Here is a 25,449-nt window from a genome sequence, read left to right as displayed (position 1 = left end):
TTCAAGATGTCTGAGGAGATTAGTCAGGAACACAGTCAGTCCTACTGCACAGCCTTTTTGCACATCCCAGGGAGTCTGTCCCCCCATGACCAGCCTTGGCTGTGCAGCAGTGACAGCCCTGAGTTGACATGTCACTTGTATGCATGGTAACTAACCAAAAGCATGGCTAAGCCTTTTCTGAGCAGGCCTCTCACCATTTGGTTAGCCTAACTGTACACCTACAAGCTCTCTCCTTCTCACTGTTTCACATTTATTGGCTTTGCTTGCATGTGCAGTCCTTCCCACACGTGCTATTTTCTAGTTCATAGCACAAGGTCTCTAGTGGCTCACTGCGAAAACACTTCATAGTTCTGTCTCTCTTCCTTTCTCTGTCTATGCTTAGGAAGCCTCAGCATTTCACACTCACCAGTCTCACTGAGTAAGGCTGAGTTCCTGTGGAAAAAGCAAGGCATTGCAGAGTTAAAGGTCAATCCTGCACGACAGTGACCCAGCCACCGTTCCCACAGTCAGCCTTCAGCAGGCTGCTTTGTTCCAGAGGCACTCGACATCACAGCCTCACAGGTTTTGCATGAGGCAAAAAAATAGCAGCAGTATTTCTACTCAGTTTAAGTGTTTGAAAAGAAAATGGCAACTGAGTGCAATGCCAATGTTATTGCCTGCTGACAGGCACAGCCTGGGGTCAGCTCTGCCAGGGAGGCAGCAGGGATGAGCTGCAGGTGCAGCAGGTCTTCTCCACTGGAAGGGAGGCAAGAGGACCTGCAGCTCAACAGAACAGGTAGCAGCAGTCTGGAATGAAGAGCAGGTAAGGGAAGGGCAGGAACAGTATACCAAACTCTTCAGAGGCAGACTCTTCAGCCACAAAATGGCCTCGTTCCAGTGGGAAGACATCACTAAACATTTTCTCCTGCCTATGAAACATGCTTTTTCTAACCCAGTTCATTCCATCAATGACTTTATTACACTCCAGAACGTGTACCCACAGTGTTAAGCGCGTGTGGATTTGCTTCTGTTTTCAAGGTGTGAAGGGAAAAGATGACATTTTCACTATGGCTTTAAGCAAAGCACTCAGGCATACTGCTCTGCTCAATCCAGGTTTCCAATCCACCTTCCCAAATGCATGCCCTTTTCTCCAGCCATTGTCCTATGTCCTGCCCAGTCCCAAAACCCTTGCCCAACAAACCCCAATCTCCTCACTTCTCTTCTAACTTGTTCCCTTTCCCCTATCCCATTCCTACCATCCATTGACATGAAGAACAACACCCACAGCACTCCAAACCCCTGGCTTTTCACTCACCCTCTGTGCTCACAGTCTCTACCACCTCCTTGCCCAGACAAACTGCTCTTCCCTCCCTGCCTGCTGTCCTATCCCATTCCCTTCTGCCAATGATTTCCCTTTTCAGTGGTTTCTCAGCCTGTCGCTACAGACCTTTCATAACATTCTCTCCCAGCTCTAACATCCCTTCAGAGGGGGGACCTTGTCACACTTCTCAAGCTGGGAACAGTTGCTAATGCTGCACTAGCAGCAACAGAGTTGAGCCTTCTTGTTTTCACCCAGAAAGGTCTCCTTGGCTGGGTTTCTGTGACAGGGAGATCACACTTAGCTGAGGAATTGTATCATGCTCACCACAGGGAAACTCATCTCAGATTCAGCTGCTAAAAGACATTTTTACATTCTGCCTAGTAAGCTTCCAATTGACATTTTACCAAATTTGCTTATCTAGAAAAGCAAAAGGTATATCCTTGACAAAAACCCAAGACAAGCTTTTATGAAGCATAATTAAGCAGAGAGGCACTAGAGAAAAATAAAACCACCTTAACATGAGCAGAAAACAGTGCAGCTCTACTCATCCATTGTTTGGATGGCTCTGAGCTGCTTTGGGGACCTTTTTCTGAGCAATCCTCTATCAGCCACACACCAGTGCTGGGAACAGTCACCCTCAGCAGGTCAGCATGGGTAGAAGCTAAACAGGTAGAAAAAGCCCCTGTTGGAAACACCAGGTAGATCTCACAGTAAATGTGCTGTCACTGTGACTTAAAATGTAAGTGTAGGTATTTGTTGGCTTCACAAATGCCCTAGAATGTGGGGGAAAAAAACCTGCTTGCTCTCAGTTTACACATTAACAAAACCTTAATTCCTCTATATGCAGGTTACCCATCCCCAAGCTCTGATTCATCTCTCAACTTTGTCATTTATAACTATTTCACAAAACAACTGCATGTACCCCAGAGCTCCCTGACGCCAGCAAGGGTCAGCCCTGCTGAACCCCGTCACCACCCCTGTGGCAGCCCTGGCTCATCCAGGAATCAGAATCACTACCTTGTATCACCAAATGTGCAGAAAACAGACCCAGGATTAAAAGGAAAGTTTCCTTCTAGCTTACTGAACTGCCTCAGCCAGCCAAGGCAAGTCAAAACAGCAAAACAATCAGCACAAGAGGTGGAAAAAAAACAGTGGAGAAAGTTTTTTTCCTCTTGATATCATCGGAGCACAGACATTTGTTGAGCTCAGATTTGATCCCCACCATTTGTTCTTTGAAATTCCAGGTATTGTTCTATCTTCATTACTAGAAAACTGAAAGCAGCCTGTGGCATGAGGCATGCATCGTGCTCACTGCAAAGCTCTTCAGAAAAGTCTTTCTGAAGCAGCAGGATTCCACTGGCATCGCTGTGGCATATATGAAGTGGTAAATATTTCCAGGGCAGAGCATAAGCCTCTCTGCAAAGCTGAGTATCCTCTACATTGCAATGTATTGCCTCACGAGCCAGCAAACTGTATCACTCTTTTCTAAGCTACTTGCTTCTGTAGAACTGAAAGGATTTTTAACATGGCACTCATTTTACCTCTTCTCATCCCTATCCATAAGTTATTACTGAGGAATCCTACTTCTTGACAATGTGATTTGCACCACCTTTCCATTTTGCGTCTGCCTACTGGCATCTAGCATCTGTTACTGTGCCCCAAGGAGAATCCAGGATGAGTTCAAGCTCCTCGACAAGAACATCTTACTCACTTCTGCTTCTCTGCCTTGTATTGCTGCGTGCAGTCATCAAAAAGCTTTTGGTTCATCTCCATGAACAGTTTCAGTGCATTGTAGATCAGCCCATGGATTGTCCTGCAAAGAAATGAGGAAAGGAGAACAAGTTATGGTGGTGTCCTCCAAGCTCTCAGCCCTGAATTAGCGTCAGCAGCACAGATAAGAGCTAATGGCAGCAGCAACTCACATACTACAGCAATGTGACAAAAGGTTTTCACACAGTCCCAGCTCTTAGGATGGGAAAAACCCCTCCACAAACACAGCAGAGACTATCACACAGGGAGGATGAGCTGGAGAAGAAAGAGAAGACCACTGCAACAGATCTGCTCTACTATGGTTAGACAAAAATATGCACTCATGCATTTATTTCTTATAGTTAGAAACTGGAAAAGAAGGATGCTAGGGACCCGCTCAGGGCTGTTCTCAAGGGGGCTTTAGCTAATCGAGCTTTTAGTGCCTCCCACAATTCACCTCACATATACACAACAATTTTTTTGGGCTGCTCAGCGTTCAGTTGTGAGCTACATCACTGAGCTGCCCCAAACAGAAGACATTCAGCAGCCCTGTAGAGATGGGAACCAGCACAAAGAATGCCACAGAAGAAAAGCTGACTTTGTGTGAGCAATTAATGGGTAAGTTGCACTGTATGTGAGCTTTCTCCAGGACAAAGACTCCCTCAGAGTATGGAAGCTGTCTCTGAAATACCTGCACAGAGGCAAAAGATGAGAGACTCTGTAGCCTGAGCTCTGTGCCTCAGCTCTACAGAACAAAGAAAACAGCTATATTCCTGCTGGACTTATGCAGGCTGCCAGTGCTCACGTGTGTGCATACCCAGGTGTTTGCACATGTTCCTGTCTGCATGTTTGTGTCCACCTCACTCTTCAGAGCACCCTGGACTGGTGTCTCAAGTTTGTGCTTCCTAACACAATGAAGAGAAGGAAGCAGTCAAACAGCAGACCTGTGGGGAGTTCTCTGCAAACAAGGTCCATCTCACAGCCCTGTCTTTGCTACCACAGTATACTCTCAAACCCTGGACTTGCCCAGGCTCTTATAATTAATTAGTGGCTTTTTTTTCCCACCCTATAGAATAGATGAAGATGACTTTTGTGTGTATGTGTTCCTGTGATTTTTGCTGGAAGATTTTAGGATCTTGGCTGTGGATTGAGTATTTTTAGCCAATTTGTGAGAAGAAAGTGAGTTTTACAACTTGAATAGAGCAGGTAAAGGAATCAACTGCAGAAAGAGTCAGAAGAAAGCAAGCTGATGGGAAAACCATAAATCAGACTAGTATCAAGGGATCAGACACAGAGAGCAACAGTTTGACATGGGACATCTGTCTGGTTAGGTCTGCTTTCTCCATCCTTCCTGTGCTCAATGAGTCAGGCATTGCATTAGCCCAGGATTCTAGTAATGGAGAGCACAAGGGTGACCATGAACAAGCAGCCAGGAATCGGACGGAAAATGTACTGCACACTTCCAAGAGGCCAGCAGCATTGGTGATATGCAAGTATCAAACAGTGGGTAGATGACAGCCCCAGGTTAGGCCATTGCAGGTGCCTGACTCCTTGCAGAAGCAGGTCACTGTGGTCTGCTGGGGCACTTTTCCACGCTGGTATCACGGTACCCCTCTGGCTCAGCATCTGGTGTCATCAGGTGCCATGCCTCATTGCACTGTAGCAGCATGCCCCAAGATCACTGGTGGGCCAAGAAATCATGCATGCACAGCAAGTGCCAGGGCATGTGGGAAGACCTACTTGTTCCAGTGACTCTTGGAGTTCTTGTAGAGTGCTGGAAACATGATGGGGAGAATTTTGGCTGCGTTATCGCTGATCAGGCTCATGATATATTCGTTGTTCCAATAGTACAGCGCTCGCTCTGCCACCTGCAGTGGGAGAGAAAGCCATCCTTGGAGAGGCTCCTACCAGGAACACCTGGTAGGAACATGTGGTGCACAGGAAAACTGTGCAGTGCTCAGGCTGGAGCTTGCCACCACCCCAGCCAAGGAGCAAATGCTTCCCTGCAGCATGGGCAGCAGGGCTGGCTTCCCACAACTTCTCCAAGGCCACTCATCTCTGCTGCCCAGTCTTCTTTCCCCTAGCTTCTGTCAGACACTTCTCGCTTTCCTGAGGAAAACCTCATGTTCTTGACTAGGCAAGCTGACCAGTAACATATTGATGACACCAACACTTCATATGCAATCACAGAATCTTAAGGGTTGGAAGGGACCTTGAAAGATCATCCAGTCCAACCACCCTCCCAGAGCAGGAACACAGGAACTCATCCAGGTGGGTTTGGAATGTCCCCAGATAAAGAGACTCCACAACCCATCTGGGCAGCCTGTGCCAGTGCTCCCTCACCTGAACAGGGAAGAAGTTTTTCCTTGTATTTCTTTGGAACCTCTTATGTTCCAGCTTGTAGCCATTGCCCCTTGTCCTATCATTGGACATCACTGAGAAGAGCCTGGCTCCATACTCCTGACACTCACTGTTTACCTATTTGTGAACATTAATGAGGCCACCCCTCAATCTCCTCCAAGCTGAAGAGCTCCAGCTCCCTCAGCCTTTCATCCCAAGGCAGATGCTCCACTCCATCATCTTGGTGGCCCTGCACTGAACTCTCTCCAGCAGCTCCCTGTCCTTCTTGAACTGAGGGGCCCAGAACTGGACACGATATTCCAGATGTGGTCTCACAAGGGCAGAGTAGAGAGGGAGGAGAACCTCTCTGGACCTACTGCCCACAGCCCTTCTAATACAACACCTAAGGACAGTAAAGTCACCCACTCCAGGTCCCAGCTCCAGGACTCTTTCATTTCCCTAGACTGTCCTTTAAGGCTCTATTCCTCCCTGGTCGTCCCACAGACACTTTGGAACATGCTTCTGTCACTAGGCCCACAATTCACCTCCCTGATTTAGTAAGGGTGAAAACATGGAAAAATCTCAGGGCAGCCATCCTGCTCTAACAAGACAAACAAGTCTAACAAGTTTCTACATAGTGATGGATACAACCACAATCCTTAATATTTAACCACAAATCTGGCAGATCACCAGGCTATTTTTTGCATTTAGTGCTAGCTTGGGAATGCCTTAAACCCTAGGAAGAGAGACATCCAGTCTCTGCTTTGTATTTCAGATGATGGAGAACTCGCTATATTCCCTTAAGGTACTGTTGCACAAGCAAAGTGAAACTCACCTCATATTCACTTACCTATCTTTGGTTTCCAGCTATTAGATCTTGTTAAATCTTTGTCTGCTAGATTAACACACCAAGTTGTTCAGACTTAGCAAGAAGTAAGTTCTTATTGTTGCTCACAGACAAGCTGCAGACACAGACTGCTCAAGCCTGACTGTGTGGGACACCTTTGGGGTTAATTTCCTTAGGCTGGAAAGTGTTTGCACCTTCTCCAGGTTTTTCTGTTCCTGTTTTCCAAAACGTTGGCAGCAGATGAGGGCTGCTATCAAGTACAGGATGCCTTTCCTCTAGCCTTTACCCTACTTTATTCAAGCTCCTTAGTTCCCTACTGTAGCTCCCTCCACACCCAAAGCTTGTATTAGTCCTTTAATTCACATTGCCACACCAGTAATCCACGTCCAGCTGGTTTCCATCAGTGTTCCCCAGTCCTTTCCAGGAAACAGTGATCTTTTGCATACACAAGTGACCTAGACTGACCTCATTTTTGGCTTGTAAAAACATGACTTTGTGCCTCTCTGTACCAAAAAGACAGACTGAAGACAGTCTGCCTCACTGTGCAGTCACACTCGCTCTGGGAGAGGGCTATGTCACCACTTCACACCCCACCCATACCTGGGCCAGCCATGTGTTTCACCAGCAAGCTTCTTGGACACTCTTCATGCTAAACAAAACCAGTGAGCAAAGAACACTTGCTAGGACCTACTAGCAGGTAGCTTGTATCCTGGACATTTTAAACCTTTAAGCAGTGATTGTTTTAGCCTGGTACAAGAAGCCAGCTTCAGAATATCTTACCCTTCACCACCAACACCAGAATAATACAAAGTACTTTCTCTGCATGCTGTCTCTTTGGTTGGCCTCCCTCCCAGACTGCAGCCAGTTTGGTTTTACTGCAACAGGGTGACATTGGATGGATCTCCTCTCTGTTTGCTAGCCAAAACGGGAGCTCCTGCCTGCTACAATACATGGTGCTCAACAGCACAGTGCCCACAGGGCTCTGCTGATCCACTTTGTTTTCTCTGTGGCTGTGGTGAGGATTCTCACTGCATCTCACCACATGGTACCCCAATACTCACCCTCAGGTCACATCTCCACGTGCCACTGATCCACAAAGACAAAAGCTGTGGTGCCACCCTCACACTCCATGTGGGTTACAAGCCAGTGCCTTATCCCCTCCCTAAGGTGTAACCCACCTGAAAGTGTGGGCTGGAGACACACTTGGCCAATTGCCTGAACAAGGGCTCCATAACTTTCACAAACTCAGATGGCTCAATCACATCCAGGATCTCCTCCAGCTCATTTAGAAACATCACCTCCTTGGGACTGTGAGTTTTCGGCCAGAACTTCAGCAAGCCCACAATCACCTGAGTGGGGAGGGTACAGAAAGAGTCTTAGAGCCTGAAAGGTAACACCAGCTGTGAAAAAAACAACAACTTTGAGGGGTTTGGACCCAACAGCAGAAGGGAGGAAGTAACAGGAAGAACTTTCTCAGAAAATCAAGGTGGGTTTCTGGGGAAGAAAGAAGAGAAGACCCAAACTGCCAAGTTACACACAAGACAGCATGACTGCCCAGGCTGGCATGATTCTGTATGACAAGCATAGAGCACAGAACTGCTTTTTCCTCAAAGACAGACAGCTCAAACCAGAGTGGGCAGTGGCTGGCAGATGGTGCAGAGCAACTAATTAAACTGGGAATGCTATGGAGAAGGTCACTGAGGAATTGTTATTCAAGATACTGCAGAGCTTCAACACTGGGGAGCACCCAATGCAACAGGAGAGTCTGGGACAAGGAAAAATAAAAGTAATGGAATTATGGAGCTCATTCTTGCAAGACTTTGTGTAGACTCAAAGTCCAAAAAGACTCCAGAAGGGAGTAAACAAGTTTATGGAGGTTTCACCTAATGGTGATAATGTAATATGACAATGCAGGTGCAACTTTTGGCTAAGCAAACTATTGCTTACAAGATAGTGGGAGAACATCCACGAGAAAGGGCTACATCCCACTCCATTTTATTTATTTGTTTCTAATATTGCTTCCTTCTCTACCCATCTGCTTCCAGACACAGTCAAAGGCAGGATCCCAGCTCCTGCAGACTTTTCCCCTGTTGGAGCTACTGGTGTGGCATTTACAGAGGTGTTAACTCTTTGGACATGGGATTCTCACACAGCTGGTGGCAGGAGCTGCTTTTTCAAACTCCACGTACTTCAGCAGCCCGATCCTGCAGCCCACACTCGAGAGGAAGTTCATAGCAGTGGAGGGACAGCAGGGCAACAACAACATGAGAAACATCTGAGGATTGTGTTTCCACCAGCTCATGGCTTAAGAAGCCAACAGTTTGGTCTCCTCAGTGTTTGTCATTACTCAGGTTTGCACGCAGGCAAGAGGTAGGTTCAGTGACTCAGACATAATTTCTCCTACAGCTAAGGTGGTGTGAGGTGTGTCAAGTCTGTCATGGTTATTACTGAGTACATTTGAGGCCTTGCTCACCTGGCAGTCATTCAGGCTGCTGTTAACACCAGAGCTACCATGTCAAGCCTCATTGAGCAAGCTTCTGGGAGGCCCACTCTGAGCGAGTGTGGACCTAGTGAGTGATCTGGCCTTCTTCCAGCACTGGTGGCAACATCTCCTAGTTGCATTCAGAGTCTTGCTGATACACAAGCCCTGTAATTCTTTGAGACTTCAATAAACCCATTCATCTCAGGAGTCTATCAAAAACCTTCCCAGTTCCCTTCTTGTTGAGACCCACCGCAACACCCACTGAAGATAATGAAATTGGGTCATCCCACTGCTTTCCACAAGGGCCAGCCACTGGTCTCTAATCCAGGGGCCACTAACCCATTACCCAGGAAGCACTGACAAGCTAAGGAGCTTTACTGTTATTTGAATAAGCTGCAAAATCAATCCTGGAAATATTGACAGATTTCTGTTTCTCTCTTCTCTCTCACCCTACAGTAAGTGCTTTGGCAGGAGGTTGTTGGGCTGGATGTCAGCCACAGGAAGTCCTCAGCACGATCAGGAAGCTACTTCACCCAGTTCATTTCAGAGCAGGCTTTTGGGAACACAGGAAATGGAGAACCCACATTTAAAGGAAAAGCTGGGAGGTCTACTTGAGCACTGCTGGTGTCAGAGCTGAGGAGCCAGAAAGCTGACAAGAGCTGACCAGCTTCCACTCAGCCCAGTCAAGCTCACCATGTACACACACATTTCAGCCAGAGAACAGAACGACCTCAACTAGTGTTACTCATTAAAATGCTCACACTCGCTGGTGCTCCCTGCTACAGTGACACAAGCAGGCGTTCTTTGGCCATCTGCTGTTTTGAGACTGTGAAAGCAGCTCTGGAGAAGATATTTCCTGGCCTGCAGTGGGTGGCTCCTGCTTTGCACCCTCTGCCAAGCCAGCACGGAGCTTGGTTCTCACTGCGGGTCTGCACGGCCAGTAACTGCAATATGTGAGGTCCTCATCTACATTGCTCATGCATTTTAGAATCTGCTGTTTCCCAGCATTGCATCCTGAAGGTAAATGGATCTACAATGTAACTAACACTAGCAAAGTGCTGCTAGAGAAGGATGGAGAATACTTTCACCAAGAACAGTGGCTGTGCCTATGTAGACTTTGGTGTCCCAGGTTCTTAACCTCATCTCCACAGTTTTTCAGCCAATTCTGGCAGTCTGGAGTGAACTTGTACTATTTCAGGGCCCCCACAAGCTCACACTGGTTCCATCAGATATTAGATAACTAGCTGAAAGCTCTTCCCTGAAAAGACAGCTTGGTACAGTGTTCCTTCTGCTACACCAAGATCTGAAGCACAAAGGAAGACTATAGCTCACCTTCCTGCAGCTTTCAGGAGAGAATGCTAAAGGCTTGCACATGAACAGCACAGCCTCTTCTGCTCACAGGGTACAAAGCAAACCCAGTAAACAATCTGGTGGACTCCAGGCCTCCTTAGCCCTTTTTTTTTCCCACCCTTGCTGTACTTTTAAGGAAGACATGAAGCTTTTTGAGATTTGACTGACACAGAGAGGTTGAACAAGGTTACTCACTGGCTCTGTCAAGCTGCTGTCTTTCTCCAAGAATTGTACAACACAGTAAGCCAACTGTAGGAAAAACAAACAAACAAACAAGACATCAAGATTAGAGCTCCCTGAAGTGTACCTGAGAATAAAGTGCCACCACCAATCTAGGCTGGAAGTCACTTTATGCCCTCCAGAGTGTGTGTGATGAGCAGAGAGCCACAGCTCCAAATAAGCCCAGTTCTTCTGATGGCAAGTGAAGGCTCTAAGACCAAGTAGGCAGGGCCTGAGCTCAGAATATTTGTGCAGCATAAAGGATAAAACTTCAGACCTCAGAGCAGCTCACAGCTGCACACATGGGAAGCAATAAACCTACCACAGAACCCTGATCCATAAAAACAAGGCTGGGAGAACAGACATTGCTGCTCAGTACTTTTTTGCTTCCTAGCCTGAGTTCTGATCTTTTCTACTCTTCTGTTATGTATCCTAAATTGCAATCAATTAATTTCTATACCAGCCTAGCAGCCCAGCACACTGATTCCTCCACACAACTGAGTGGTGACTAAGAGCTGACACACCACACACACAGGCTGATGACTGCAGCTCAGAATTTTACCTCTCTGGTTTCAGCAGGACTCAAATATTTCACAAACTCCCATAACAGAAAGGCAAAGCAAGCCACAACGTTAAGTCTGCAGGAAATTGCAGGATACCCTTCTGTCAGCCAGTGCCAAAAAGCACACACACACACACACACACACAGAGAGATATATACATATACATATATATACAGGCCCAAGCACCACAAGGTTGGGAGAAACCCCCTGGGACTAGTGCAGAGTCTAAAACATCTCCCAGCAAGGACTTTGTACACCACACTAATGCAGTCCAGTGAATGGCTATGAGCAAGCCTGAACAATGGCTTTGGCAAGGATCACATTCTACCCCGGGATCTTGAAGCACTTCTTACCTGTGGATGGTAGACACTCAGAGACTTCACCTTGTGCAGTGGTAATAAGACTCTGATGAGGAACATCTTGTGCTCTTCCTTCAGAGGCAAAGCAAACCCATTGATTATGCTGAGAAGAAACAAGAGTGTCATTAAGAACTTTACTCAGCAGAAATACAGTATCTCACCTCAACAGAATCAGTGGCTTGTCCTAACTCTCATTAGTCACTTGAGAAAGCACCCACCAGAAGTGGGGTGGGTGAGTCTCAACCTGCACACCATGCTCAGCAAGTGTTTCCTCAAGCAGATATAGCAGTGAAACACCTCTGATGGGGCCTAAGCTCTGCCTTCTGCCAGGCTGAGCTACAAAAACCTAAGTAGAACCTCCAGGAAAGGCCAGCACAGAGGCAGTCCAGACCTTGAGGATCACACTTTACAGAAGAGGAGGATGGCAGCCTAAGAGAGGGCTGCAAAGAGGACAGTTGAAGCCATGGAGGAGGCTGCCCATGGCTAAGACTTGTCAGGGCTGTGAGGTACTCCTCTTTTTTTACTGCCTGCTGAGGCAAGACAGCAGAGGAATAAGAGACAAATCTGGGGAGGAGAACGCTACCACTGTATTTATCAGTACGCTGGAAGGTACTTTCACCATGTGCTTTGTCAGACTGAGATCCTCTGTAAGAGGTGCCTCCTGCAAGAACTGCTGAAGGAAAGTACTGTCAGCTCACATAGCATGCTGGCCTGGGAGGTCTTACCCACTGTGGGCTCTCTGGAACTTCCAAAAGTGCCCTTACCTTCCCAGGATCTCTAGCAGCTCTGCAATCCCGTTGTGGTGCTCTGTTTCATAGATGAACCTAAAGAAGAAGAATGAGAGGTGACTGCCAAATGCACAATACAGTTTGATAAGCAAAAGGAAGGAAAAATACTGGAGATGAGGAATTTCCTAGCCAGTAACAGAAATCCAAAATTATAGGGCAAAGTCTAAGAGACAGAAGCAAATAAACTCATGGCCTTCAGACCAGCTAGAGCTCACAGGTCCCAACATTTGCTCTGTGCACTGAAGACAGCTCAATCACATTCTCCTTGCTTCTAAGCACAGGTGAGTGCTATCCCTACCAAAGCAGTGTGAGATAACTGAGGCACTCAACTAATCACAGTCTGGATCAGAGGGAAGCACAGTCTAAAGCCTCTAATTTCTCTCAAGAACTGTACAAGTTCTGTACAATTTCTCTCAAGAACTGGACTGTCCCACTTGCTCTCAAGGCCAGTGGCACTAAGAAACATCTCACCTGTAAAATATGTTGTTGATCTGCCGCCTGACATACGCTCTCAGCCCCAGGAACTTCCCATAGATCCTGTGCAGAATAGTCTTCAGGAAGTCTCGTTCTCTGGGGTCTTCACTGTCAAAGAGATCCAGCAGCTGTGGGGATCAAAATTCAGTCATTGTCTATGTTCCACCTGTCTACACAAAGCTACCAGCAACACTGTGTGCTGCTCCTGATTGGCAAAGGTGGCCCTTTCAACTTGAGTGATGGCTGCAGCACCTCAAGTGGTTGTTTCCCTGAAATATGCAGCCTCCTTGTTACAAGCTGGAACCATCAACACTTCCTTCATCTTCAGAAGCATGGTGATGGCCTGCACGCTCTACAAAGCTACAAGTCCCCACATTTCCCTTGCAAGGCCCCCAGTGCCCCTCTCCACCAGTACAATGAGTGATGAGTTCCAGGGGCTGCAGCTTGTACACTTTCTTGCCCTGCGTACAGAATTCTGGCTGCTCATTCAAAAGAAGACAGAGGAAAAAAGAAACCCCACAAGCAGTGGCTGACCAAGCTGGACTGTTTGTATAACACCTTGACCAAACTCTGCTGCTTGTCCTTCATAAAGCTGGTGCACACTGACAGGGTAACAGTTACTTACAGATAGTACAAACTTCTGGTCAATGTACTTCTTGGCTACGTTTGGTTGAAAGTCAGGTGACTCCAGGAACCGGAGGAAGAACTCATACACCAGCTACAGGGGGAGAAGGAGAGATCACTTAGAAACCCTCCCTGTCCTCTCACCAGCCTTTACTTCAGATTTTTAATGTCTCCTTTCTCTTTAAGGAATCATGAAAAGGATGGGAAGCCTGAACAGGAGCACAGGAAGCTATTTTTCTCCATCCAGTGGGATGAACTCAGCCGCCCTTGCTCTGATGGGCAGGGGTTTGGTGGCACAAAATTCCCTAAGTCTGCATGGGATCTCATCACCTCGGGTCCCATCAAAGAACAGACACCTGCTCAGATGAAGACACTAGGCCTGGGAAACTCTTCTGCCACCTTTACCCCATGTCTCTACCTCCAGAAACCTGAGGAGGAGATGGCGAAGGGCTGAGGATTGATGGGAAGCCCTTGAGACACATGAAACAAAACCAGAAAAGCAGAGAAGTGAAACAGACCTCAAGAGAGTGTGTTGTACCCTTTGCCTCCTGGGGACTGTCTCCAGATTGGCTTGGCCCTGCTAAGCCATGAAAGCTGCATGCTGTGTCCCACTTGGCCAATAAAGGGAAGCTTGCTTTAAGAAGGCTCTCAGTGCTGAAACAGCAACTTCTGGTCTTGCTGTCCTCTTAGAGGGATGAGTCCATCCCAGGGCTGACCCTGCCTCGTGCTTCTGAGGGGCCACTACAGCAAACAAGAGCGCAGCATCCCAAAGGTCTGACTCTGGAGTTGAAGGTGCTGTGGGGCCACCCATCCACTGGTAGGGCTCAGCTGCCAAGGAGAGCAGCAAAATAAAAACTGAGGTGATGACCAAAACTCTCAGCACCCACTTGCCCCAAATCCATGCTGGCTGATGCTGACTTAACTCTGAGAAACAAATGTTTCCTAGCATTCCTAGCACTCTGGTGCTGAGGACACACCATTTCTATCGATGATGACATCCCTGTGTCAACTGCAGCAGTGAGAAGTAATTCACCACCACCACAGCACTGCACTTTATTTCCTCTCTCTACTTTCTGCTTCATTGTGAAACATCTGGCACCTTGTTCTTGCCTTTGTCTGCTTGACAAGAGGAGACTCCATAAGCTTACCTCCCGACTTCCACTGCTGAGCTCTGCTAAGCCATGCTCACTGCTGCTTTCACATCCCTTTTCACTTAGTTTGTTTTAAAGTCTGTTTCCCGGGACATACAGCCTAATGAGAGATCTTTGGCTCCCTTCCCCCTCTTCCTTCCCTCCAGATCCCTATCTTTTTCTGGTCAAATGTTTGCTCCCAGTTAATGGAGCTGAAATACATCCAGCATACAGGAGACATGTTAGCAGGTGCCAGCACAGGCTTTGCTTTGGCACCAAGCAGTCTTCTTCCTCCATATGCCCAGGGAACTGGGCATGGAGTGCTGAAGCAGACAGGGGTATGCTGTCTCCAATGTTGCTGAAGCCCACAGGATGAGAGCTCTTGAGCCTTTGGGAGGGACATAAACACCACTGGGAATTGCTTCTTACCTAGGCAATATGACCTCACTCCTAGTAAAGTGTTCACTCCCAGGCTACCTCACGGCCACGTAGGACTACAGCCATCTGCAGGTGAATGCTGCACACAGCCATCAGCCTGTTCCCAGAACACCTCTGCTGTCTGCATTGCCTAAAAGTCACCTCATATCCCTGTGTGGCAGGCCTGGTTTCTCCCTGTCCCCACACCAGCAACCAGGGGAGCAGTCAGCGAGCAGCAGGGCTGGCAGGTTCCAGCACTACATGGGACTGTTGACTTCCTGGAGACAAACTGAGCAGATCTATATCCTCCCCCTCCTCACCTGAAGGTGTGGCCAGGCAGCCTCTAGTGTAGGCTCATCTTCCTCGGGATCAAACTCTGCGCCTGTGGGGTTGGATGATGGTGGGAGTGTCCGGAAGAGGTTCACTGAAAACTGAGGTGAGTGAAAAGCTGTATGAGTGACAAATCCCTATCCCCCTCTTTCCCCTTCGTGCTCCTGAGCAGTCCCCGTTTCTTTGGCACACAAGCACACAGTGGCTCCATGACCTACCATGATAACAGCTTCAGGATAGATGGCCTCAGTGACGACGTCACGGTTGTGTGTGATGTACTCCACCATCTCATTGAGACCCGCTCGCTTGACCTCCTTGAACTTCAGGTCACTGAGGGGATCAGAGATGAAGTCAAAAAGCACACAGCACTGCCGCAGCTTCTGGATGAAAAGCTCTTCTCGTTCGTGTGGAGGAGCATCTGCCAGAGAAAGCAGGGATAGCTGTCCTGGGAGACTGGCAGAACATTTTCCTGGTTTGCCCAGGTCTCAGGTGCCTTGCTGCATGTCCTGCATTGCCTCTCCCCTGTCACAGTCCCCCTTGAGCTGGTGGGGCAAGAGGGAGAGGCAGTGTTATCCCTGCTGTGGAGATGAAACAATGGAGGCAGAGGGACTGTGAGGCCTCTAGAGCAATTATCCCAACAGCAGCTTCTGATCTGATAAGCATTGATCCAGTACAAGGTACACTGGAAAAGGAACCCACTCAACTAGCTCCCATCCCAGACCAGGCACACCCACACCCTGCACTCCACAGTCACAGAGGCACCTGGGTAGAGCACACTGTAAGCTAACCCTCCTCCCAGAGAGCTGCCCAGAAGAGAGGGGCCAAGGCCTTATATTAACAGCATTCTCTTTTTGATATGTTGCCACTGGAAACAAAGCACTGCTAAGACCAGTCAGGCAAATTTACCTCTTGCTTGCAGAACAGCTGCTGAGCTACAAGGCAGTCACCCTTCCTAAAAGGACTGCCTGTTTCTGTGAGCAATGTCAGCAACGGGTCTGGCTGAGTGGCTGCTGAAAATGCTTTCTCCCTGTCTGCATTTAAGTCATGTTTAATTGCACCATTATGTAGACTAACTGCTAATGCTGGGTAATTGCCCTAATGTGGACAAGTTCAATAGCACTACCACAATTTGCAAGGAAAACATTGGGAGGAGGAGGAGGAGGAGGAGGGGAAGGCCTAATCCTCTCCCAGGAACTGGTGGCTGTAGAGCAGTCTGCACCAGGATCTCTGCACTTCATCTTCCTGCACAACCTACTGAAGAATCTGAAGAATATATGAGCATATAAGCATGAGGGTTTAACTCGGTTAATGGGAAGGTAAGTACTTAAGTTCACATGGAGTATCTTCCTTCTCCTTTAGGCTATCCATCAATTCTCATCCTGCTGCCAAGCCAAGGGCCTTCCCCAGAGCCACCCCCACGGCACTGCGGCAGGAAGTTAGCAGGATGCTGCCTGGCTGGGTTTGGGAAGAGATCTTTACACTACTGCGTTGTGTCTGGAGAAGGTGCAGCTTCTCACAGCGGCCAGCCCCACCCACCCTGCAGCTTCCTTACCTTTAAGAGCTGGGAGCTTTTGCAGTTCCCGGTTTTTGCTCAGATTGAAGCGAGAGGAGCTGTGCCGGCGCTCCTTCTTCACGATCTGGGGTCCCCCCGAGTACTTAATCTTATTCAGCTGGGTTGGGGGGGGAGCACTGTTACTGGGTCGCTTATTTGAAGTTGTCTGTTGCTGCTGCTGCTGCTGCTGTTGTGGCTGCTGCTGAGGCTGCTGGGCCTGAGGAGGCAGAAGAGAGTAAAACAACCCATAAGCTCTTACCTACAAAGCAATCAGATACCATCAGCATCTTCTCGGACTGAAGAAATCAGACATGTTTTTTTGCACGGTGGCAATTCAGTGCATCTCACTCCTGCAGGGCTCTAGACCTGTTGAGTCTATTTGCAGCATTCCTGCAAAGTGAACATCAGTTTCACTCATATGTGCAAGGTCCCACAATGACACCAGAGCCTCTTGGCACATCAGATGTTAAGGATACAGAAAGCAGAGCTTTCATCTTGCAACGTTACGGGACTTTGTTGACAAACACACAAAAAAGAGCAAAGGTAAGAACTTTCTGTGGTCCAAACATAAATCTCAGCATGCTGTTGCCTGGATTACAGCACTCTCTACAACACATAGCAAACAAGTCTTGAAAATGAGCAAGTTGCTTCTTTATCCTTGTACAAGGAAGCAGCTGGGTAAAAGCAAAGTTGCATGTAGTACAGAGCAGACACGATGGTCCTGGAAAGGCAACAGTGAAAACCATGAGAATCATTGCTGCATCCACAGACCAGGAGCTGCCAGTCTGTGAACCACACACGCCATACCCAAACCTCAGGTCCCAGGCTGTGGGCTTTCCCAACCCTCCCTGGCCGCTTCCTCCATCCCCATCTTGTCTCAGCCTCACTACTGTCTGGATTTTTGCTGTTGATTTGCTTTTTCCACATCACCCCTTTTAGACAAACAAACCCTTTGCATTTTCCTCCAACAGCCATCCTTTCTGCACTTCATGCTTGAAATAGCATTTATTGAGGCACTTTATTATTTGTAGCAGGTGACCAGAAACTCAAGCCAGTGTTTGCTCAGCTCAGCTCTGTTCTGACCTTGCTGAAGCTCTGCTGGTTCGAATCCCACTTGGGCCATAATGGCTAAATAATTGGCCCTTTAACAACACATTGACCCAACTCATGGAAAACTCCATATGGAAGAGGGCAACATCCCACCAGCAAGCCCAAAGCAGAAGGCTCAGCTGGAGACAGCGCCCAGCCTATGCTGGCTCTGCTGCGTGAGCCCAGCAATGCTCCCCTCCTCAATTCTGCCACCTCCTTCCCACAGACACATGAAGCCAAGCAGCTGGAAGGTGAACTTGGATGGGAGACAACAGGGATGGTGCAATGGATGGTGAGCAGAGGTGAGTGAAATCCTCAGATGTCACCCCCTCCTTACCCACTAAACTCCCAGCTGCCACTTACAGCACAGCAGCACAAACACACACCTTCCTGAAACACTGACCAGCAGCATTTTGAGGGAAAGCACTGGCAGTGCAGAAGCTCATAAGAGCTGTCATCCAAAGGAGATCTGGCCAGTTTCTTGCTGCAAGGGGCAGTTGAGCTGCAGCTTACCCTGCACAGGTAACGAGAGGCAAGATTTGAATTCTCTTCAGTTTAGAGCTGATCTGATTCCTTTCACAGAGCACCATCATCCCACGATGAGAGGAGAGCAAGATGAGCTTGAGATGAGAACAGCTGTGTCTGCCAGACAAAGTAGGCTTACACTACAAGTTGGAGGCAACTTATACTGAAAAGTGGGCTCTCCTTAGTTAAGTCAGGCTGAATCCTTGCTGGCATCCTTCCAAGAGTGAGAAGTTCATTCCTCACCCTGAGTATTTGGGTATCAGTGCAGCACGAGCCACTCAGATGTTGTTCAGATGCTTTTGGAATGGCTAGTCCTCTACTCTCCATCACTGTCCTTCAGAAGGGAAGGAGGGAAAAAAATCTGAATGCTGATCCACAATAGAGAAATGATGGTACAGAGAGAAAAAAAACAGATGCATCATCAGCCTCACAAGTTAACGCTGAGGGAAGTAGGACACATGGGTTCTCCTAGCTGACAGGACATGCCTGTGCCCTGAAATGCCCCAGGCAACTGTTCTGAGCATGATATGTGTACCACAGACTAACAGGCTGTGTTCATACTGCCTTCATCAGGGGTCTGGAAAAATCCTTGCCACCAGCTTCTATAGTCTTCAACAGCTGGTGTGAAGAGAGCCAAAATACAGCTTCAAGTTCAGCTGCTAGTTATTTAATAGATACACATGTAAAAAAACCCCACACAATCAAGTTTGCTAGGGAAAATCCAGTGATGGGGGAGGTAAGATATACTCTTTTGCTGCAGCACTCAGAAGGCTTTAGGATGGATTGCTTCTATGTGGACTTTCTGCTATAAAGCTGAACAATTGCTTTCAGGAATCATAGAATGGTTTGGGTTGGAAGGGACCTTAAATATCATCTGTTTTCACCTTCTCTGCCATGGGCAGGGACACCTTCCACTAGACCTGGTTACTCAAAGCCCCATCCAGCCTGGCCTTGGACACTCCCAGGGACAGGGCGTCCACAACTTCTCTGGACAACAAGTCCTAGGGGCTCACCACCCTCACAGGGAAGAACTTCTTCCTTACATCTATTCTAAATCTCTCCTCTTTCAGCTTAAAGTCATTACCCCTTGTCCTGTCACTACATGCTCTTGTAAAAAGTCCCTCCCCAACTGTCTTCTAGACCCCTTTAGGTACTGGAAAGCTCTGTAAAGTCTGCCTGATGCCTTCTCTTCTCCAGGACGAATAGCCCAACTGTCTCAGCTTCATGTGGCAGACCTGCTGTCCTTCTCCCTTCAGTACCTCCTACCTCAGCCACATGAATCAGCAGAGGCTTGTTTTAAGCTTCCTAACACTCTCTTCTCTGAAGTTTCCACCCCTGAAAACATAGCAGACTGCTAAACTTGAAAGCTCTTCCTCTTAATGCACAGGTATCGACCTCAGAGATTGTTTCTCTGACATCAACAACAGCTGACCGCTACATGGCGTCAGGCACGAGTCTACCTGCTCAAGCTCAGCCCCTTCCTGGCAGACAGGGCTCAGGCCACCATGGCAAAGCCAGCAGCTTTGGATACACTGTTAGCCAGCAAGGAGCTGTTACACTGCAGGTGAAGTGCCCAGAGAAGAGCACAAAGCTGTTTGCCCACACGCGGTGTGGCAGCCCCACCTTTCCCGCTGCGGTGTAGCAGTTGTTCTGTGCCAACAGGACAGGCCAGCCCCAGCTGCAACCGAGTTCATACTACCCACTCTGCCTAAGCACAGGCTCCCTGGCTTCAGAGCACTTCCTCCCCACTGGTTCCCACCACCTCTCCTCCTTGCTAGGAACTTGCCTGCACAAGTCAATAAGCCCTAGGCCCTGGGCTTGCTCTGTTCCTTTCCTCTTCTCCCTGGGCTTTCCAGAGACAGAGTCTCTCTTCCCCAGCCACCCTGAGCTGTGCCAGCTTCTCTTCTGCTCTCCCAGTCATGCATGACCTCACCTCTGCAGGCACTCCTACCGCGGCTGGGTGCATCGCCACTCAGAAAGCCCTTCTGCCTCACTGGTCCCTTGAGCATCCCCCGCTTGCTAAGCTTCTCAGCCCAGATTTGCTCTCAGCTCCTCCTCCTCAGATGACTCTTCCCTTCCCATCCCTCAAGTCAGTACCTGCTCCCTTTGTCTGCTGTTACGCAGCTTCCCTATTAAAATCAAGCTCTCTGCCTCAGAAGTAACATCAACGCACTGTAACGCCTGTCTCTGAATAATGAACTCCAGGTACTGCAGTAACAAGCCCCACGGAGATATCTGCAAAACACGTAATGCAGCAGCTCAGAGAAAAGCAGCACCCTCTCTCAGAGCTGCAAATCTCATCGGCGAGGCTCCAAGCTGCCCTTCAGGCTGCACAGCAACTCCTCTCCTCTTTTTACTGCTGCTGCTAATCCCTGCTCCCACTTCCAGGTCATTAACTCTCTTCCCCACCCAGCTGCCTCTCCCAGCCTTCTGGCCAGGAGGAGTAACTCTTTCTCATCCTCTCATTCAATGCTGCCTTGGTCTCTGACATTATGTCTCTCTTTTTTCTTCTTAAATAGCCATAAAGAAATTCTCTCTTCATATCTTCATCATGTTCCAGAGGGAATGAAATAAATAAACCCTTTATTTCCCACTCCCTGCTCTCGTGTTTTCCTCCACTGCTCCTGTCTCTTCCTGGGCAAACTGCCCCCCTCAAAATCAAGGGCTGGCCAAGCTCTGCCGGATCTTCACCTCAGATAGCTTCACCCTAAGACAGGCATCTAAAAGGGCACTGCATTACCCCTGTCCTTTTGCAGAACTCAAACACTTGCCTTCCTTTGTGGGGATGTATCTGCTTTTGAACATATCTGCTCTTCCAGATCATCTCCACTAAAAGCTCCTTCACTGCAGAGAACAAAGCAATATGCTTAAGGGTTTCTGGACTGACTCCTGCCATCTTCCTCTCTCTCCACAGAGATCTCCATAGGAGGTCCTCGTCCACTGCACTTGCTCAGATCTATCAAACCAGAGCTGCTCTTCAACAAGCTTTACTCATTCCACCAGCCAGACAACTTGCCTGCAAAACAAGTTACGACTTTCTGGTACCAGGATAAATTAGGGCTGAGTCCTCTCCTGCTCCTTGGAGCATGGTGTGAGAGGAAAGCACATACTGGAAGAGGGCTGCCCAAACACTGCTCTCCTGCTGCAAGCCCATTAAGCCACTATTGAGATATGAACAAAAATTCTCTTTTTTGCACATAACCTTCACCCTAGAAAGCCAACCAACCAACCAACCAACCAATCAACCAACCAACCAACCACAACTCCATGGAAGAATCTACAGGGCACAAAACTCTCACAATAGCAGCAAAGGCATCCAAGCTAAGCTCAGCCCATCAACCCCAGCAGGTAATCCCATTCCTGGTGCTTCAAGAGTCAAACCACCTCCTGCTTCTGACACGAGGAAGGAGTCTCGCTCCCAGCACATGCTACCTAATTCCTCATGATTCCCCAATGTCAAAGTCAAAATACCTTTTTGTGCTTCCTGAAGAGCAGGAAAATTGCATTCAAAGCGGTATACATTTCTTCTTATCAAGTAAAGAGCTCTCTTCCATTCTGCAGCAGAGCAGTCCAGAGACACCAAAGCACCGAGGGGGAACAAACTTCACTGCAAGCTCAACAGGGAAACGGAGAAAGGAGCTGTGGCAGTGCAAACCGCAGAGGTGTCTCCTTTCTGCTCTGCTCTCTGTTCCTATGATCAAAGGAGACCCAACCTTCCATCTTAAAGAAGGGTTGGATTTTGTTTGGAGTATGAGGAAGTGGCTGGGTATGTTTTTATGGGAGGGAAGCTTAGACGCATTACTTCTTAGTTTCTTCTGCACCCAGGTACAACCAGACATTAGGTGCTGTTTCGGGTCACAGAAGGAAACCTGTAGCCTGCACTGTTCCTCCATCCTCACTGCACCTCTTGTGACCAGGAAAGCACACCACAGCCCAAGGTTGATTTGGATGGGGACATGGGAGTGCTCTGCTTTCATGGCTATCTGTCCCCACTGCATTACAAGACCTAGGCTTTCTTTCCTCTTCCCAGAGCTGTGAACTCCACAGACAAAGAGTTTAGCACTTCTGATTCCTTGCTGGCCATACTGGAGGTTAGACATGAGCATGGCTTGGACCCTGAAAGTGAGTGGTGAGAGGCAGGAATGTTTCCTGAGGCTCTGCAAGACAGATCTATGCTTTGGAGAAGAAAATAATCTTATTTTGACTATAACCATCCCACTGAACTACACATTTCTTCCTGGTCTTCATTAGCCTTACATGTCTCCTGTACTCAATCCCTCCAAATTACAAGCACAAAGTGTTCCAGACAAAGACTCACACGCAAGCTTCTCCGGACACAGAAGTGGCACAGCTTGTTTGCCAAATTGCAGCATTAAAAGAGAATAAACCACACACATATGCACGCTTCCTTGGACACGCGTACGATGCTCCTCTGAGCCAAATCTCAAGATCCACAACCACACTGCCTGAGTGCCAGACAAACTCAAGTCTACCAGAAAAAGTCCCATTTTGACCAAATTTGTTGCTAATTCTAAGCACAGCTTATCATACTGTCATGTTCTGCTGCGGCCATTCTAACACATCTAGCTTGGCAACACAAAAATCGAGAGGGAAAGAGGCTCTGCACAGCTGGGAATCAGACTGTGCCTCCTTGTGAGTAATGTGTTCAGCAAGAAGGCTGTTACATCAAAAGAGAACCATTTAAGCTCTAGCAGTCTACCTCTATTCTTTCAGGTGTCCTATCCTTTACTTCCTAATCTCACTCCCCCAGAAAACGCCTCAGAAGAACACGTTCCTTTTCTATTGCTTCTCACTGCTCTCCCACTCTGACACAAGGTGACAACAGTTTATTGCGCATTGCTCTGACAGGAGTCAGGAAGCTCCTCCTGTCTGTCAGGCTTTCTTCTTCTTCATAACTGGGACTCTTCCCTCTCTGCAACCAACTTTATTGGGCTTTGTCCACCTCTGCAAGCAGTGCTTGCAGTCAGCTTTGTGCCAAATGTCTTTTTTCAGGGCCCTAGGGTACAAGACTCATCCCGTCTCTTCCATAGTCACTGTTTCCTTTGGGCCAACTTTCAGTGGGAACTAACTTCATTTTAACTTTAGTCTTTGCTGCCCTCTTCTCTGATTCCTCAAGATCCTGGTGACATATGTTATCTGGCAGAGTAGCTTTAAGCAGCTAGAATGAAAGATGCTATTCCTCCTCAAAGGCAGGTTGCATAGGCACAATGGTGTGTCCAAGATGAAACTCTTACCTCTTCTGAATTCTCTGTCCCACCATCCTTCCCGCTGCTACTGCTGCTGCTACTGCTGCTGCTGCTGCCAGGCTTTGTGGTGCTTTTGGTAGACTTTGGAGACTCCTGCTGAAATGACGAAGACATGTTCAGAGAAAATTTTACCTTGTGCTGAATTTTAGCATCTCTTCACTGAGTTCACCCGCAAGCTGCCACAGACCCATCCCACCTCCAGCCCTGCAGGGAACCCTGCTTCGGGTGGTAACTCCCGGCCCTTTCCCCTGAGAAGGGCGCCTGGAACAACTGCGCCTGGCAGTGGGCAGCTGTTCGCAGCGGGGGCGCGGGCCCGAGTCCGAGCTGGAGCGGTGCTGGCACGTCCCGTCCCGGTCACCGCAGACTGACTCCGGCCGGGCACCTCCGGGTGACCAGCCAGCCCAGGCCAGTCCTCCCCCGGGGCACGACCGCGTCGCGGTCCCCCGGAGCTACGAGGCGCTGTGCGCACCGACGGCCCCGGGGCAGGGCCCGGCCCGCCCGCACCGGGAGGCGGCAGAGGCGGATCCGCGGCCAGCGGGCAAGGGCGGGCGGCGGGACACCGGCAGCTCCCGCAGCGGGACCGGGAGGCGGGTGGGGCCGGCCGTACCTCTCCCACTGGAGGCATGGTGGGGCGAGGGTCCGCGCCCCGCCGCCGCGACCTCCCGCCGCCTCCCGAGCGCGCCCGCGGCGAGCCGCGGCCCCCACTCCCCGCGCCGGGCTCGCGCGGGGGCACCACCACCGCCGCCGGCCGCCCCCCGCCCGCGCCCGGCGCGCGCCCCCGCCGCCCTCCTGCACCACCCGCCCCGCCCGCCCCGGGCGCGCGCCCCCGCCCCCTGCCGGCCGCAGCCCCGCGCGCGCCCCCGCCCGAGGGCCGCGCCGAGGGAAGGCCGCGGCGGGGAGGGGCGGCGGGAGCGGGCGGCCGGTACACGGGGGCCGCGCCAAGGGCCGCGCGGGTGCACCCCGTCGCCGCCACGCCCGCCCGCCGCACCTTCTCCTTCTTCAGCTTGTAGGGCATGGTGAGCGCCGGGCCCAAGCCGCTCCGCGCCCTCCGCCGCCGCCGCCGCTGCCTGCGCCCGGGCCCGGCCGCAGCGCCCCGCTCCCATTGGGCCAGCCGCGCCGTTCTGCCTAGCAACAGGCTGCGGCGCCGCCGCGCGGCGCTGACGCACGGGGGCAGGATTTTCCCATTGGCGGGCCCGCGCACGGGCGCCGGGCACGCCCCCGGCTGGGCGGGGCGCGGCGCCGGGACAGCGACTCTTCCGGGGCAGCGGCGGCCGCCGCGCCGGGCTGGCGGCTCGGGCTCGATTCGGCGCGGGCAGCGTGGCTCAGAGGCGCCCCTGCCCGGGGCTTCCCTTATAGGGAAGCGGCTCTGGGGATGTGCGAGTAGGGGCAGTTCTCCACGGGTGCCCCGGCCGCGCCAGGAAGGCGTAGAGCAGCTGCCCTGGGCTCCTGAGTCCCTTGTATATGCCTGTCGGAGGGTGGAGGTAAAGGTGAAGGTTCTCCTCCTCCTCCCGCGTCCTGCGCAGCTCTCCACTGCCTCGCTCCTGGAGGTAGAGTCGCAGCACCTCGTGCTGGTGCGGGGCAGGTGCTGTTCGTCACCCCGAGGTGCGGCTGCTGATGAAAATAACGGGGTCAGCGCAAGCTGGTGGATGGACATGGGAAAGCGTGGGTGGAAATAATAGTGTGGAGGCACTGCGAGGCCTAGAACAGCCAGAGCAGGGCCCTGCGGATGATGGAGAAGACTGTTCCTGGGACATAGGTCCCAGGACATTTCTCCGCTGGCATGGGGCAACTTGGACAACTTGCTGGCAGATAGCGCTGCATCCTTACAGTAGGAGGACAGCCTCCCACAGCCTGCACTCAGTGCCTTCAGCCTGAGGTTCAACGTGGGGAAGAGCAACCAGCAGCCAGCAAGCTGCCCTCAAGTTCATGGACCTGAACTGAGCAGGGCCTGCTGGCAATGGGCCACCCTGTTAGGGCTTATGATGCTGAGAGGATCTAAGGTCAGTCCAAAAGCTTGTCAGTGCGCTCGGGAGGTTGCTGGCCT

The 25,449-nt window shown here is 49.9% G+C and overlaps 1 protein-coding gene across 2 annotated transcripts in view; it reads right to left on the bottom strand.

Annotated features, from left to right (window-relative positions):
• Window positions 1–24,493, bottom strand: part of PPP2R5D (protein phosphatase 2 regulatory subunit B'delta) — a 30,495-nt gene extending 6,002 nt beyond the window's left edge. Inside the window, exons 1-13 of one of the 2 annotated variants that reach the window (XM_061989059.1) lie at window positions 24,394–24,493; window positions 23,394–23,501; window positions 16,525–16,741; window positions 15,191–15,390; window positions 14,963–15,073; window positions 13,097–13,189; window positions 12,469–12,599; window positions 11,974–12,033; window positions 11,204–11,312; window positions 10,264–10,317; window positions 7,415–7,585; window positions 4,790–4,917; window positions 3,012–3,113 (exon numbers count right to left, since the gene is read on the bottom strand). In XM_061989059.1, the coding sequence (XP_061845043.1) occupies window positions 3,012–3,113; window positions 4,790–4,917; window positions 7,415–7,585; window positions 10,264–10,317; window positions 11,204–11,312; window positions 11,974–12,033; window positions 12,469–12,599; window positions 13,097–13,189; window positions 14,963–15,073; window positions 15,191–15,390; window positions 16,525–16,741; window positions 23,394–23,501; window positions 24,394–24,420 (1,511 nt within the window). In that variant the 5' untranslated portion in view covers window positions 24,421–24,493. Of the gene's footprint in view, window positions 1–3,011; window positions 3,114–4,789; window positions 4,918–7,414; window positions 7,586–10,263; window positions 10,318–11,203; window positions 11,313–11,973; window positions 12,034–12,468; window positions 12,600–13,096; window positions 13,190–14,962; window positions 15,074–15,190; window positions 15,391–16,524; window positions 16,742–23,393; window positions 23,502–24,012; window positions 24,068–24,393 lie in introns of those variants that run through there. The other variant, XM_061989060.1, reaches the window with a different exon arrangement.
• Between the last annotated feature and the right edge of the window lie 956 nt (window positions 24,494–25,449).

Source organism: Colius striatus, chromosome 2 (assembly GCF_028858725.1).
Source record: "Colius striatus isolate bColStr4 chromosome 2, bColStr4.1.hap1, whole genome shotgun sequence".
In the NCBI taxonomy this organism is placed as follows: Eukaryota; Metazoa; Chordata; class Aves; order Coliiformes; family Coliidae; genus Colius; species Colius striatus.
The sequence above is the reverse complement of the archived record's forward strand: the minus strand, read 5'-3'. Positions and strand labels throughout refer to the sequence as shown.